This window comes from Annulohypoxylon maeteangense (assembly GCF_022496945.1).
Source record: "Annulohypoxylon maeteangense strain CBS 123835 unplaced genomic scaffold GGS22scaffold_18, whole genome shotgun sequence".
Classification (NCBI taxonomy): domain Eukaryota; kingdom Fungi; phylum Ascomycota; class Sordariomycetes; order Xylariales; family Hypoxylaceae; genus Annulohypoxylon; species Annulohypoxylon maeteangense.
This window is the reverse complement of record NW_025953265.1, coordinates 48,660-64,578: the sequence shown is the minus strand read 5'-3', so window position 1 is coordinate 64,578 and position 15,919 is coordinate 48,660. Positions and strand designations below refer to the sequence as shown.

The following is a 15,919-nucleotide window of genomic DNA, read 5'->3' as shown; positions in this document are numbered from 1 at the left end:
CGTTGTTAGCAGTCAATGGCCAGTGCTTACATGGGTATTGTATGTTAGTAGGGTTGGAAACAATGATGTTCTTATCCCATGTGCTTACGACCGTCCAGCGTTTAGAATAGACATCTTCTTTTAGTATGTCATTTCCAAGTTTTCATTCTTATAAAATGATGTGTTAAGTAGTATTAATATATTCTAAGGAGCGCAGTTGCTATTTACTTCCTACGTTGTTTTAAAGTCCTTAAGGTTAGGAATTGAGTTTAAGCTTCTATTTTAGGGGATGTCTATCGATGTGATGTATTGTACGAAGTAAGGTTTGAACATTCGCGGACCGAACCTAGCGAACCTAGAGTCACGTTTCAATAGGTGGTAAAGGTTAAATATTTTATTAGCTAATAGGTACCTACCCACTGATGTCATAATCATAATGTCAAATTGTTTCGTATCGAAGAATTAAAAATACACAAATAAAAGATTCCAATATAAGCCCGGACATCAACTCGAAATTGCGACAAATCGCCACGCCGACCTTCCCCGGGAGCATCGGCGCAAATAATGATAAGTGTGGTCCGGCTTCGATGGAAGCGCGAGTTTATAGTTTAGTCAGTGTCATGATTAAAAACCAAGGCATGACCTCACCTACCGTAGCATTGTCGACGACGCCATCGACCTGTCGGGTGGCTTGGAACGGCTTTTAGGATCGCACTTACATGGTTACATGGGACTGCCTGGACAGGTAAACGGATTTAATCATCGCCGCATGGTCTTAACAACCGGTCCGGGTCGCCATTCCGCCATCGTCTCTCTATTGCCGATTAATCCAACCCTTGGGTGGTCAGCAAGATATCGGAACGCTACGATGTAGTATTTTATCATCGTCACCGTCACCGTCATCCTTATTCATATTCATATCATTATTATCACTATCACTATCATTATTATTACTACCTAGGTAGTTATTGCTATTTTACTCACACATAGAATCTAGAGTAAAGTGCTTAGAAGGAGTTCATTAAAGACACACTTAGCCCCAGTTCGCTGGACAAGAAGGATGGCCGAACGTATGATATTAGACGACACCGCGTAACTTCCCGCTGGACGGCCTGTACCTATCAAAGCTATCGAGCGCTATTGTAGGACAATAGGGGCATTCGTACCTTGCATGGGCCAATTCCCTATTACAAGCAGTGGCTTGTATTCTATTCGTCTCTGGCACCGTATGCAGCGTAACCGAGTGGATAGTCCGGGGCTGCACGCGACAGTCTCATCTCACTTTAAGTACCCCAAAGTATGTGTGGTATGTGTGTAGTATGTATGTGGTATGTATGTGGTATGTGTGACGATTGGTTATCGTACGGATTTGCGCTTTTTGCTAGCTCATGCACGGCTTGTAAGGTACGAACTTGTACATCTACCTGCATATATACATTGAGGAATCAGAACCATCACTAACTTTCCATAGTAGGTATCTATCGTGGGTGAGGTCGCCAGGATGATGACGGAATTACCCAACCCGGAGCCTTGGAGACGGCGCGCTGGTACTGACAGATTGACAGATTGGCAGATACCCGGCTCGACACACCCATGCAGCCTGGTCAGATTGAAGCACACAATGGTATCCCGTCGATAACCTACCGGTAAGAATGAATTTGAGTTATAATTGCCAAGGTCGTGCTAACCTTGGAAGTACTATGTACGTCAGAACTAGGCGCAACACAGTACAGCACAACTAGGTAGGTACACAGCTTCAGATACCCAGTACCATGTATTCCAAAAGGTACAGGTCTGTACAGATGGTTACAATGGAAACGAAAGGAATTTTGCGAGTCATTCATCTTAATAGTTACCGAAACATTCGAGGAGTGAGTAATTCTATAGCGATGAATTATTTCGTCCGGTGAATCTGTTGGATAGCAGTTGCATCAATACGCTGTTAAGAGAGGCGCAGCGGTTAAACTGCACATAACTCGAAGGAAATTCGTAACATTGGCCAATAGGACCACGTCAACTACTAGGTAAGTAAAAAAATCATTATGAGTATTGTTTCATTCTTCTTATTCTCCTGCAGACTACTAGCTACTAAAAGAATGCTGCATCGAAAATGCATGCTGCAGATCTCCTCACATGTAACTATCTAGCCTTACCTGCCTTATATCGCCCGTCCCCTGAAAGTGAAACCGAGGGAACATTCAAGGTTGGATGTCAGCGAGTCCCGAATCTCGATACTTCCCGAGGTCCTGATCGACGTGGCTGCAACCTTTCCAGCGCACTGGGTCAACAGGGAACCTACCTGCCTAGGTACCTGCCTGCCTGCCTGCCTGCCAGGACCTTTTCCACTAGCCCTCAGGCCTGGGGCTACCTGACACCCCCTAGATACGCTCCTAGGACCGTTAGGACTAAGATGGATTCTAGGCCTATTTGGTGTTAAGCATTGTACCTATTTGGGTCTACCTAGGTGTGGGAGGACACTAAAAAGTCATAGCTCTCTCCTCACCGAGTTTGGGTGAACCTTTGAACGCTACTTGGTATTACTGGATGTACCTAAAGCATTAGTTTCGAGCTTGGCAGTAAATCATCCTCGAGGCCATTCCCAAGCCATTCCCAAGCTGCGCAAGGCATTTGTTAAAGTGAGTGTTACGAGACGTTGGCATGACTAGGTATGTGATGTGACTCTTGCTGGTATTACTGGTATCACTGGTATCACTTTGATTACTGCTAATTACCTATTCATCGTTCATTCATTAGGTAGGTAGGTATATATTATTCATTATTTATCATTAGTTGATCTCCGTGTCCGCAGGAGGATCAGCGAAACGGCGCACAACACATCCGCTCATGTGCAACTAACCACTAACCGCCGACGGCTAACCTAATGAGATCTCAATCGGGGGCTTCCGAGGGCTTGTCAACCGATTTGTCTCAGATCGTCATCGAATAATCCGTAGAATGTCAACGATCAATCGCCTATCTCAATCCTTCGAGGTCAAGGCCGATTATAGCAGTCAGCCTGTTCCTGATCATTCAGCCTTGCCGATGGGTCTTCCCATAAGTCTGCAGCAGTAGTGCAAGACTTAGGTGTCGGAGTCATAAATGGGTAATGGGTAGAAAATGAGGCGAGACGGCAGGTCCCACGATTTTTGTGGTGATTTGTGGGGGATTATCGCAAGCCGTTTCGCATGTCACCCAATCGCCTCTTCTCCGTGTCTTATTTACCAGTCTGCCAATTTAGTAGGTACCTACCTACCTACCCAGCTACCTACTCTGCTTCTATGCGTACATGCTCAGTAGATTATTTACTTTTTTCTTCTTTTTTTTCTTCTCTTCCTTCTTTCGTCTTCCAGGTCTTCTCAGGTTTTCTTACCCCTGTCCATGTTCGCACAGAGAACGCATACGTATGGTACCGTACAATACAATACCTACTTACATATACTAGGTATGTATGTACTAGGGTTAGTATCGCGGTGAGTCTTTCTCCTTCTCTCGTCTCTGCAAGTGTGGCATCGCCTGACTCTAACGTTCGTGGCTGCGCCCCCAGAAGTGGTTGTCTGATAGGCCAAAAACGCCGCCCGATTACAATTAGCGGATCTCTCTCAACTACCTGAGGAATCAAGTGATGAATGGCTAACCGGGATAATTCCCCATTACAACAATATGCTACTTCAGACCAAGATAAACCCAGCAAATCCTCCATCATCGCTCCACCGGTTCGACGGCATCGCCGGCGGAGTCATTAACAAATATCAGATTACCCTATCTATCGACACGGCACGGCATGCTCGGGAGCTTTTCTAACGTTCCAAAGACAACTAAAACCCCCAATATTCAGGCAGCAATAGATGTCAGGTCGGTAATCATCTAACATCTGCATCATACTGCAGGTAACTTACCCTGTCGGGCTACATTACGTACACCTCTTTCAACATTACACGTGTATCGTGTGTATCGTATGTATTATGACGGGAATCTTATATCCCATCTCCGACTGCAAGGGAGTTTTTGACCGGGTTATGATATATCCCGCTCTCATTAGTCATTGCGGTATGAGGTAGGTATCGCGGCCGAGAATGAACAACGGATTCAATCCTTAGATGATGGACTTTTCGCTGCGAGGCTATCAGCGCCATAACTATCTGAGCATGTCTAAGAGTTGATTCAACCAGCTTTAACCGTATCTTCGAGGAATGTTCCTACATCTGGTTAGATTGTCAATTCCTACCGGCTCCATCGCGGGGCTCTGCTTGGCCATTATGGGATTCCAAATCGTGTCAGCCTCAGCGGCTTTAACCCAGTAGCCCAGTTCATCATCACAGCGCAGTTCAATGCAATGCGATGCTATACTAAATCGATCATTTATCCACTGCTCATATCGTCATGTCAGATTATATATGCCAAGGGAGTTATATCGATAATATCATGTTTCGGAAGTTAGCGATGTTGAATATCGAATGTCGAGTGTCGACGTCCGGGGTAGATTCGCCAATGCCACGACTCTTCCATGTTTTTCTCACCGTAATCTTACTTACTTACCTAGTATACCTACCCATACTTACCTAGGCAACGACTGGTCGGCGCTGTCCCGAGATAGATGTTCCATGAGCCTCACCGTTGTTCTTTTTTTCTTCAGGGGTTCATCAGCTGGGCCAGGGCATTGTGATTTACGGACTCCACCGTATCTGATCGAAATTCCTGGGTCTTACATACCAAGGTTTGCAATCGACTGGTCTCGATCATCATAATTTAACCTGCTATATCATGTAGTCCTATTCCTACGGCTATTCAATCATGGGCGGCCTTAGAGATAGTAGCCGCAAAGTGGGATAAATCGATTTTCGGCCAATGTCAGAAGAGTCACCTTTCAACGGGAATGGTCAATGGAGCAATGAAGTCACTAGCGCCATAGATCTTGCTAACGAACAGGTAAGCACTTACAGTCCACTGGCAGTCCACGATGTCATATTAGGTACCAATTGATAATTATTACCTAGACAACGGGACCCGTTAACCGGCCACAAGCAATATCGACCTGATTATTTATTCTAAGTATAGAGACAACCTCACTCACCTACCTAGTACATATCTATTCTCCCTACTAGGTGGGTTAACATGTTATGACTTAACACTAACCCTATATCGAACCATTACACCCTCTACATACTGCTGCCGTGTTACTAACTCAGCTCACCGGACCTCAAATTATCTTTTGCCATTTCCATTATAGGTAGCAGTCCTACACATACATACCTACCTACCTGGTCAACTCACCCAAGGAGGCACAGTTAACCTATTTTATGCGTCCTACAATAGCCCGAAAGTCAAAGGGTAACGAATAGAAAGCACGACGCGTACGCTCATGACACTCATTACCTGGGAAGGTGAAGGTGATCTTGATTTGTTTCACGACACCGAAAGCTAGTTAGGTAACAACAGACCGAGAAGTCAGCCTCGACGGTAACCAGGCGCGGCTCTCGCGTCTATACGCATCGTATGCCATTGGAACCTTTGAGGTTTTGTGCCTCTCGGGCGAGCGCATCCGGCACAGGTCACGGATCTGAACGTCTCGGTGTGCCGCATAGATGCCTACCTCTAAACCTCCACGCTGGTACTTACATAGGTATCTATATTAACCCGTGTTCCCCCATCTCTCAGCCCTAAACCCTGTGACACAAGCCCACTGTCTCTTGCCCGACGTATGCGGCAGATTTGACGTGCTGGTGCAACCTAAATCCCAATCTAAAGTTGCATGCAGTAGGCTTGGTCTGATCGGTATCCATTAGCAGGTAGCATAGCATATGCAATGACCTATGCCGAGGAATCTGCAACAAAAAAAACCAATAAAAAAAAGTGACCAGCCACGCCGAGTGGCGGATTTAACGGCGTAACTAGCAGACAAAGGGGGTATCGGCGGGGATAAAACGACGAAGACCGATTCCGAAAGCGCCTTTCTATGCCCGACCGCGGCAAAGTAGAAGACCACCTCTGCCGAAGTAAAACAAGGACGGCCGAACACTTTTTTTCCTTTGCCTACCTACTTACTTACTGCCCATACCTACATACCTACCTGCATACCTACATGCCTCTCTCTTACACAGCCTGTATCCGTGATGCTTCGCAGATTGCCCCGTAGGAGTCACAGCTCGCGAGCCCGGTACAGCCCACGGTCGCCTATTAAGGACCCGCGGCGCCGTCACGAGCGCCTCTATCACGAAATATAAATTGGGATATGTTGCAGTATATGCCGCTTACACGCGTAACGTAGGTCAAAGCTGCCTAGTCAGTATTAATTTTGACATATACGAACGCATATAGATGGTACTTGAAGCTACTTCATATTCACTAGAACGACATACCGAGAGTTCGCCACTCCGTATAGTACCTCCTTCCGAATAGTACCTATCTATACAATAAGATACATCTGTCTACGTCTTCAGCTTATCTGCCTGTCCATTTATCCGGCTAAGGTGGTCGTGTTCATATAACGAGAGGCAAAATTGGAGATAACTATTAGGAAGACGCCCGCCTCCTTTTTCACCACACTAAAGAACCCGAGCCTCGAATACCGGGCATCCGGGTCTTGGTGTGAGTGGGGGGAGGGACAGCTTGTCAAGTGTACAGTTGTCGATGTTACCTAACTGAGTAAGAATAAGAAAAAAGATGGCGACGGCTTCACAGAGAACCCGGCAAAAAGCCGAGTGCAATGTCACGACGGCAATGTCTACTATGATAGGAGAATATGAACAACTTCGGTAAGATATATAGTCGGGGAGGCAAACTAAACCAGGGTTGATGGATAATTTAAGAACCAGTACTGATGGAGCTGAAAGCGTGAAGCTTCCAGGCGCATCTTTCCGTGGCAATCGAGATTAGATCTGCTTACTCCCAGCAGCGCGGTTCATACATACATACATACATACATACATACCAGCTACCAAGTTGGCTGACAGATCTGTCGGTCATAGCGAGAGCGAACGAGAACACGAGCGCCGAGGTATGTCCACCTAGGTGTATGTATACACGGACGATAATAGACAAAAACCTCTACCGAGCTAGACGTGATATCCGGAGATACCACACACCGTATAGACCAATGGCTATCCATATCCTTTCAGCATAGCCATCGTGTACTTTTTTCGATTTGCCTGTCCGTCTCTGCATATTCCCCCGTTCGGAGTCTGGAATATCGTATTGAGCATGTGAAAAATAGCCTACTTACCTACCTTACCTACCTAGAACCTAGAAATGCGAATGGCTCTCACCAGCTTATCCGGTGTGCGGGCGTAGGGCTTGTGTAACGACGGCAACCGGTTTAACTCGTCAGATTTCCTTTCTGATTATCTACATACGTGTCGTACATGCAAAGTTTTTCTATTATCGTATCTTATGCGGTAAGCTACGAAACGGTAGCCGGCGGCATACGAGAGAGCGAGACTCTAGAGTCGTCGATTTGTGTCGCCGCTACTGCGGACAATTCATACGTTCAACTTGCCTCTCATCTGTTCACTTACCGGTTCGTGTCAGCTGGACTAGATGAAACGTCGCTAGGTAGGATTTTTTTACTGCGATGTGCCTAAGCAGGCAAACAGGCCTCCCGATTCACCGAAGGAAAATCACCAAAATATGGTCCTAGAACTAGGGAAGATGGAGTTTGATATGTTTTGATATTGAGCAAGGTCGATGCCTCTCTACGTCGCATACCTCGCTGTCTACCTCTCTCCCTCCCCCTTTCCGCTCTATCGTGATTTTGCTCTTGCTTGAATTCGCCCCATTCACCAACGATTGCACCTGAGGAGGTGCCTTTGTTCCAACAGCAACAGCTCTTTTTGTTTGTTTCCGAACATCCGCCAGAAAAAGTATCGTCGAGGACTCCTCAAAGCCGAGTTATCTTGGTATTTGCATTTGCGGCTTGAGCCTCCGTCATTATAAAGTAATATAGTACATTCATTCGAAGAAAGAAAAATGTTCATGTCCCCAGCTAAAGGCTCCTCTCGATTCCTTTTAACATAACTGGGATAAGTTTAAGTTTGAAGTAACATGTACGTATGTTTAGCCGATGCATTCGGGATGCTGATACAAGCCTAAAGGCTTGTGTGATGTGTACGGAGAAGCGCCACTAAAAAAGGAGTCAAATAGCAAGTGTAGTGTAGCCATTCGTTCTAATCATGCTTGACACGATCGCTCTTTGGAATTGAACCCCCTGGGGCATCCGCGACACCCCGCCATCGTCCGAAAACGGGTCGATGAGCCCGGGGGAAGGTTTGCTCGCGCCGTGGCATGCTACCGGAAATAAATACCCAAAATCATCTCATAAGGCATGCTAGGATGCTCGATGAAGCTCCCATGTGAAAATTAATCATTTAAGCTCGTCGACTCATAGCAACATTAGCCCCTGCAGAAGCCAAATCCTGTTTACCACTAGCACTTCGGCCGGCCACGCGAGGAAGGTTGCTGCCACCTGTCGTTGTAGATGTCCCTGCGCTAGTTCTCTTCGTACCAGCGGTACTTGCGTGACCCGTAAATGCGGATGTCCGTCTTGCACCTCCTCCTTGTTTTAGGGGACTACCGTTACTCTCCCGGGGACGTATGGATGGGCCGCTCTTACCACCTCCTGGAGGTTCTGGCAGAGGTCGTGGAGTTGAGATAGTGTTGTGGCGTTTGACCGGCGAAGACTCGCGTGTTCTCGGGACGGGAACCGAGGTCTTTTGACCCGTAATGAATTCGTGACGAATGGCCTCCTCGGGCTTAAGACGGCGATCCGGATCCCACCGCAAGCATCGCGCGAGGAAGTCGAGGAATGGCTCGTCATCGCATTTGATGGCTTGCTGAAGTGTCTTTGAAGATGGACGACGCCTTCTACCTTTGGAGGATACAGTCAAGCGCGGCTTGCCCATAGAGTCGAAGAAGAGCTTCTTCCTTGTGCTCTTCTCGATGAGATGTTTCTCAGGAGGACCAAACACTTCCATTATACAAGCTAGCTGTTCCTGCTCATTCTCACCAGGGAAAATAGGGACACCTGTGTATAGTTCGGCCAGGATGCAGCCCAAACTCCACATATCGATTGGCAAGCCGTAAGTCATTCCCAGAATGACCTCGGGTGATCGATAAAACCGGGACTGAATATAAGTGTAAACCTTTTCGTTCTCAAAACAACTTGAACCGAAGTCGATGACTTTGATTTCGGAATGCATCGGATGTCGGACTAAAATATTTTCTGGTTTCAGATCACAATGGATCACCTTGTGCTGTTTAAGTAAATTGAGCGAACTAAGCATCTGCTTAGTGAATCTTCGAATAAGTTTAAGAGAAAATCCGCGGAATGCGTTGGATTTGATAAACTCGTAGAGATTCATATCGAGGAGCTCCGTTGATATGCAAAGATGCCCACGGAAATAGAAACTATGCGTAAAATTGACCATGCTGTGTTTGTTGTGAGGGTCCTACAAACCACCGTTAGCAAAAACCATCCACCAGACAAATAATCACCTATGAATGTACTTACCCATTCGCGAAGCTTTTGTAGAATGTTGACTTCGACAAGAGCTTGCTGGTGGAACCTCTTCTTGTTTCGGATGATCTTCACGGCAACAAGCACACCAGTCTTGTGGTCTATACACCTCACCACTTGTCCAAAACTGCCTTTCCCAAGCACGTCGACGATCTCGTAACGATAAGCGAGGTGATCACCTGTGACAATCGTATAATCGCCGCGCTCATCATCGTAACCGAAGTTTGGTAACTTCGAGTTCAAATCTCCCACAACCTTGCTAGCATGTTGAGTTCCACAGAAATAAACGTCGCTATAGTCGACGATCTCGCCTTTCTCGTAGATGTTCAATATGGCTATTCGGATAGCCTCATGAGGTCCTACACGCTCCTTAGGAGTTGCTCTTCTGCGCAGTGCATCTAACGTTCGAGCTGCCATTTCCGTCTCCTTTCTCCTCAATGCTAATTTCTTCATCTCATCCTCGGCAACGAGATCATCCTTATCTAGATCGGCAGTATAAGGATCGTGGCGTTTAATCGAGGCAGCTGATGGCCTTGGGCGTAGCATCTTCTGCATAGACGAAGTCCGAGGCTGTGTTGAAGTCTCAATCATCGAGTTATTGCCAACATCTTCCTTCGAGCTTGTCCAACTCTCATTACGACCCTTTTGTGTAAACATAGTATTCAGGCTAGATGCAGAGCTCTTTCTACGCCTAGTTTCCAGATACGTTCCTGTGGCAGGCTTCGTGGCATGACTTGGGCTGGAAGACTTCGCCGAGTTAATGTTCATTGACGCCGAGACTGGTATCCGCGGAGGTGGCATGCTCTCCTGCCGGGCCTGCTTCTCGGCGACCTTATCAATAGAGCTGTTCGAAGCGTGATGGCTACTTTTCGAGTTACTTCTTTTCCAAGACAAGCTCAATTTTCTCCTCAAATTGCTCATCGAGGATGGCGTTGGTGGTTCTTCGGGGCTCTGCTCAGCTGGTGGGGTCTTATTGGTTGGCTTGGCTAACTTCGGCGCACGAGGACCAGATGGCTTTTGTGGAGGCCTTGCTTCGGTAGCTGTATCGACTGCGGTTGCGCTAACATCGCTCACGGTTTTAGACTTCGTCAATTGACTACCAAAGGCGTTGTTGCCCTTAGGAACAGATGACGATAGGAAAGGCGAGCCAGAGATTTTGTGAGCTTGTTTCTGAGTTATTACCCGGATGGGCGACTCAGACGAACTTGTCCCAATTTCTCCACTGGGACTTTCTACTCGGCTATGGTGAACGGTGCTACTGCTTCGGAGGACCGTCTTCTCAGGATCCCTATCGCCGCGCCCTCTGAAAAAGAACGTACTCTTCGATGCAGTCATGGGCGTTGTAGGCGTTTTGGCAATGGTCCTTGACAGTGGCGGGCTCAATTTACCACTGTCCTCGCTTTGATCTCGTAGAGCCGCGATTTTTGCCTCTGTGGGCATGCTTAACGGACCAACACTCAACGGCGGAAGTCGTAGCGGCTGTAAATTCTTCTTGGATTGGGATCCGTTGATTTTCTGCTCGATGTCAGAGGTAGGGCCAGCGAAAGTTTTTCGCGGAGCACGCCTTCTTTCGGTGGGTTTCCGCGGTGTCTTCTTCGTAGGCTCCTGAGATGGTGTACCCGAAGGTGTGCCCGTAGAATTACTGTGAATACTACTAGAATCAAACGTGTAATTTGATTTCCGTTTTTCGAGGAAAGAAAGTTCTGCTAGCGAATCTTTGGGTGATTCATAAACCTTGGGAATCGCAGGCACGGGTGGAACATCCTCCTCATCTTCACCAGTGGGAGGGTTGTGAATATTTAAGGCTTTGGGTGCGGGGAGCCTGGATGTTGGACCTCCTTGGGTTAGGGTACGCTGTATTGAACCGGTCGAGGTTCGCTGCGTGTTGAAGCTCGTCGTTGAACCAACCGATAATCCTGAGCTATAGGATTTCCTATTAGTGACTTCCGGGGTTGTTCTTAGTGATGAGGGAGTGGATGTTTTTCGAGGTATCATCGATGGCGAGCGTGATTGGGGGCGAACATCAAGGGGCGGGAGCGGTGCATTTGTTATCTGCGGCATGGCCTGGGTCGGATGTATCGACATACGCTTCATCCGTTGCGCGTCAGTGGGTGAGATGGTCCTAGCACCAAGCCCGGTGGCATGAGAGGTATGAGCACCAGGCATTACGGACATTCTTCTCGCAGAATTAGGCGTAGAGCCTTTACCACCCGCTCTCGGTGACCTTGGGAACGCGGTGGATGTACGGTTTTGATCTGGAGCGAGACTGGTGTTACTACTGTTGAGAGTAGAGAAATTGGCCGATATCCTAGGTGCGGGCTGTATTGAACGAGCCTTCGTAGCTCGCGCGCCTTGAAATGACGGCCTACCATCACCGGGTTGCCCGGTAGAAACATCCATAGAGGCTCGAGCAGACTCAGTGCCGCCCTTGTCAGAAAGGTTTGATATCAGACTTGGCCGTCGCTTCTGGACCCTGGTTCCGAAATCAGCATCGATAAGTCCCGGGCCGACCGATTTCCTTGGAGGTTTTCCAATGTTGGTATTAGAAACCGGGGGGTAATGGCTTTGGCGTCGATTCCTCATCGCAGCAGGCGCTGTCGGCGCATCGATTATACTAGAAGACACAGACACAGTAGATCCGTTGCTAACCTGTCGACTTGACGTGCTGGGTCTTCTCAATATGGAACCCGATCTTGACGGCCTGGTACCTGCGTTAGAAGTGGAATTCGGCTGGGCCCCCGAGCGGGCGGCGCCACTATTGCCAGTACCCGAAGGCTGTCCACCCATCATGTCCAATGGCTTCTCGTCAAGAATGCTCCCCTGGCCAGACGGTGAAGGAAACTGGGTCAGTTTAAATTCGGTAGAGGCTGTTTCGAGGCTGCTTTGAAGATCATCGAAGCTAACAGAGGGTAGGAATTCGAAAGAGGTGGTGGTGTTGTCGTCTATGTCACTCGGGGCCCCATTCCGACCAAAGGAAAACAGCGAATGGTTGTTGGACGATGATGCATGAAGCATTGGCTCGTCGTGGATTCGATTTACCGGGTTGATATTCTCCTTGGACCTGAACCAAGACAAATAGTGTTAGTTATTACGGATCAGGTCAATGATGAGATAAGCAGGTCTTGTATTTTCGGTGATTGAGATGATGCGAAACAATCGGAAAAACGCACGATCGAGTCGGGGACTGCGCGGCTGGTCTCGGGCCAGCAGGAGCCTTATGATCCCTAATCATAAGGAGCTGTCCGGCTAGATTGACGTGATTTGAATTGGCAATGGGTAGGAGAATAAGATCGACGAGCTCGAAAAGGGTTTGCGACAGATGATATCCCAAAGGAACCCCAAATTACGAAGGCGAAAGAGAGCGGAAATCCCCCTAGACCTAGACCTAGGCCTGGCTCTGGACCTAAAGGGCTCGCGATCAATTTCTCAGTCCGGCTAAGGAGCTGAGGGCGTCGATTCTGCTACCGCATTCCGGGACGTAACGAAGAAAAAGCAGACTAAGGAAAATAAGCAACAAAGTCGGCCGTAAGAAGAGGAAGGAAAGACGATGGAGCAAAATGTTATTGTTGACCGACAGTGGCTGCTGTCAAATGGGAGGATCACGAAAAAGGGTTGGTGGATTGTTTTCAATAAGGGAAAGAAAATAAGAGGTCGACTAGGGGCCGATCCACTTCGTTTTCCCGTACCGGTCAAGTGAGTTTACCTAAGGTTAGTAGCTCCAAGTAGTCAAACCTCCCACTATTAGACACGTTTAGGCCACCCGCCGTTCATCAAAGCCTGCCCTGGGTGTCCCTAATAAGGTTGGGCTGTCAGGGACTAGGGGGATTAATTGCTGTTGATTGGTACGTACCTACCTGCCTAAGGGTACTTTATTTATTAGTACTCCGTACATACATGTGCAAAATGAAGGTGCATCTGCGGCGGTCACTTTCAATTCAAATGACAGGCAAGAGCGAGTGACAGTGCCCATCTGCCCATGTGGGATCAATAGGTATCCGATAATGGCGTATCGAGGGATAGCGCCATAACACAACCCCTAAAGTCCTTGTCCTAATTATTATCAATCAAAATTACGACTTCAACACGTATGTCAAACAGCATATTCGTATATGCATCATATACACATACACATACATACCTATATGTACGTTCGTGTCATTTAGACGTTTCTCTACACAAGCGCATCCAACATTGAACTTGGAAGTGTTCTGTACCTTCCTGACGTATGTAGGTTACACAAATGATTAAGTATTTATGTATGTCTAGTGGTCCGTGAGAAATACTAGGTAATTTAATCTCGTCCCAGGGAGTCATCATTTATCTTATTTAAGCATCTATAGAACTTCGAAAGTTTCTTTATATAAATATAATGTATTGAGACATTTAATATTCAATATTCATACGCACGAATCTAAAGATTTGATATTATCGAGCGAAAAAAAAAAAAAAAAAAAAAAAGGCAAAAGCAGGCATTGAGAAGTATATCGAAGATACGTGGGACGTCAAGAGTATTAAGTAGTATCACAAATTCGGAGGTTTTATTTTCTCATTTGATGAGAGATCTGCGGTGGACTCGATAAGCGTTCTGCGTACCATTTTTTCTCTCTTTCTTTCTTTCCCGATATTATTTGATTATCTTGATATGTTACCTGCGGATTGGCTGACATTGGTTCTGACGAGTTTCGTCTAATTCCCCTAGACTGGGTATGTTCCCTGATTCCACGCATATCCTAGAGATGGTACATAACTATGCACTATGCAGTACTAAGGTGTAAGTCATTGAAGTGAGATGGGTGAGATGGTTGCCGGGTGAATCATGATTGATGAAGGGACGTTAATCCTACTTTATTTGTCCCCGTCTAACAGAGTTGGATCCAATTCGGTACCGCTGTCTTGTGTGTGTTTGTCTTCGGTAACTGTGCTCTGTAAACAACCAGGCTGCCAGGGTCACCTCAGTCTATCTTGATCCGCGTATTAATACTACCTTAAGGCAACCTAGTATTTCCACAGAGTAAAAGCGTTGATTACCCTCGATTCTCACCTTGTTTCATTCATACTTCATACCATACATACCTATATAGGTACCTACATACATAGTATGCTGGCGTGTCTCAATACCGAATAGGTCTGGTGTTTGTCAACAAGGACTTGGGTAGGAATTAAGTAAGTCGGTGCCACCGTAGTACAAGACGCATGAGCGATTCGCATCACCAACGCGCACACGGAACGGTATGTAAGATTTAGTACATGCTATGCCATCCGTCGGCCATCTTTCGAATTCGGCTTCGATTTTGGCCGCCTTTTGTTGATGCAGCTAGCCTTTAAGTGGGTGGCCAACAACGGCATGGCCTGCATGAACATGTCCGTGGGGCCGGCCCTATCAGCCTATGAACGTCGTAACTAGCTCCTATGCCCCTTTCTGATTTTGGATCAGGAACAAAAAAAATGGGAGCTGCCGCACACCCGATGGGGAATCGACCTATCAAATTGACTGGTCGAAGAAACATCAAGAAAGGGGTTTGAGCGAGTTGAGCGGTTCCAGAATTGTGACAAAGTGGAACATTACCAACCTGACACATCCAGCCCTAGATATATGATTCCTTTTACACCTTACGAATATTATTTAGGTACTCTATTATGTTTATCCTATATTTTCCTAATATTAATTAGTATATTCCTATTAAACCCCTCGTGCCATCAAGTGTCACGTAAAACAGCCATAGCGCGTGTAAATGTTTTCCATTATATTTGCGCAAGTCAGCGATCCCATGTCCGTTATATATTACCAAATTTGTCATGGCTTGCAAAATTATGGGTTATATTTGTTTCTTTACCCGTGCGTATCAACCCAACAGACATTTGTGGTATTTTAGGTTGGAATACTAGTAGGTGATAATTACGCATTCTTCGAATTTTCGGATCAGGTCCTAATATTATGAACCCCTTTCTGGCTGCAGTAGTCAGTTAAACTCGACCGCTCAATTCGATATAGGTGGCCTAAGCTAGCGCCATCTTTTCGACTATAACACCACGCATTCCGTCAAGACTCTAGGTTCGCCTCGAATGCTATCGGCGAACATTTTCTCTATTAGTAGCCCAGTTTGTTCTTGAAATTATGCTAGGGAAACCCGTCTGATTAAAGGACCCGATGAGGAAGGCACGTTAAGATTGACATTGATGATACCGTAATTGTTTATTTCGAGATGTCCTATCAATTTGTGGAGTTAATACTCTAATACCCCGGGTTAGACGCTCTGGACGCTTTGGTATTATCGGAACTACATTGATTCCTAGTATGCGCGAGGCTAGAATCCTTTGGTTGTAAGGGTTTGCGCCAAACCCCACGAACTACCTTTTTGTAGGAGCGGCTGGAATATCATGTATTTCTAGGCCACGCGCCTGAGGTTATTCTGCCAGAGTGCCTGTTAAGCG

At 46.7% G+C, this 15,919-nt stretch overlaps 1 protein-coding gene across 1 annotated transcript; it reads right to left on the bottom strand.

Moving 5' to 3' along the window:
* Positions 1–7,637: 7,637 nt before the first annotated feature.
* GGS22DRAFT_171544 (uncharacterized protein) lies at positions 7,638–13,227 on the bottom strand. Its single transcript, XM_047962623.1, has 3 exons — positions 12,658–13,227; positions 9,482–12,548; positions 7,638–9,419 (listed from the first exon to the last, which is right to left on the bottom strand). Exons 1-3 carry the CDS (start codon positions 12,717–12,719, stop codon positions 8,340–8,342), a joined length of 4,209 nt encoding a protein of 1,402 aa, XP_047815491.1. The 5' UTR covers positions 12,720–13,227; the 3' UTR covers positions 7,638–8,339.
* Between the last annotated feature and the right edge of the window lie 2,692 nt (positions 13,228–15,919).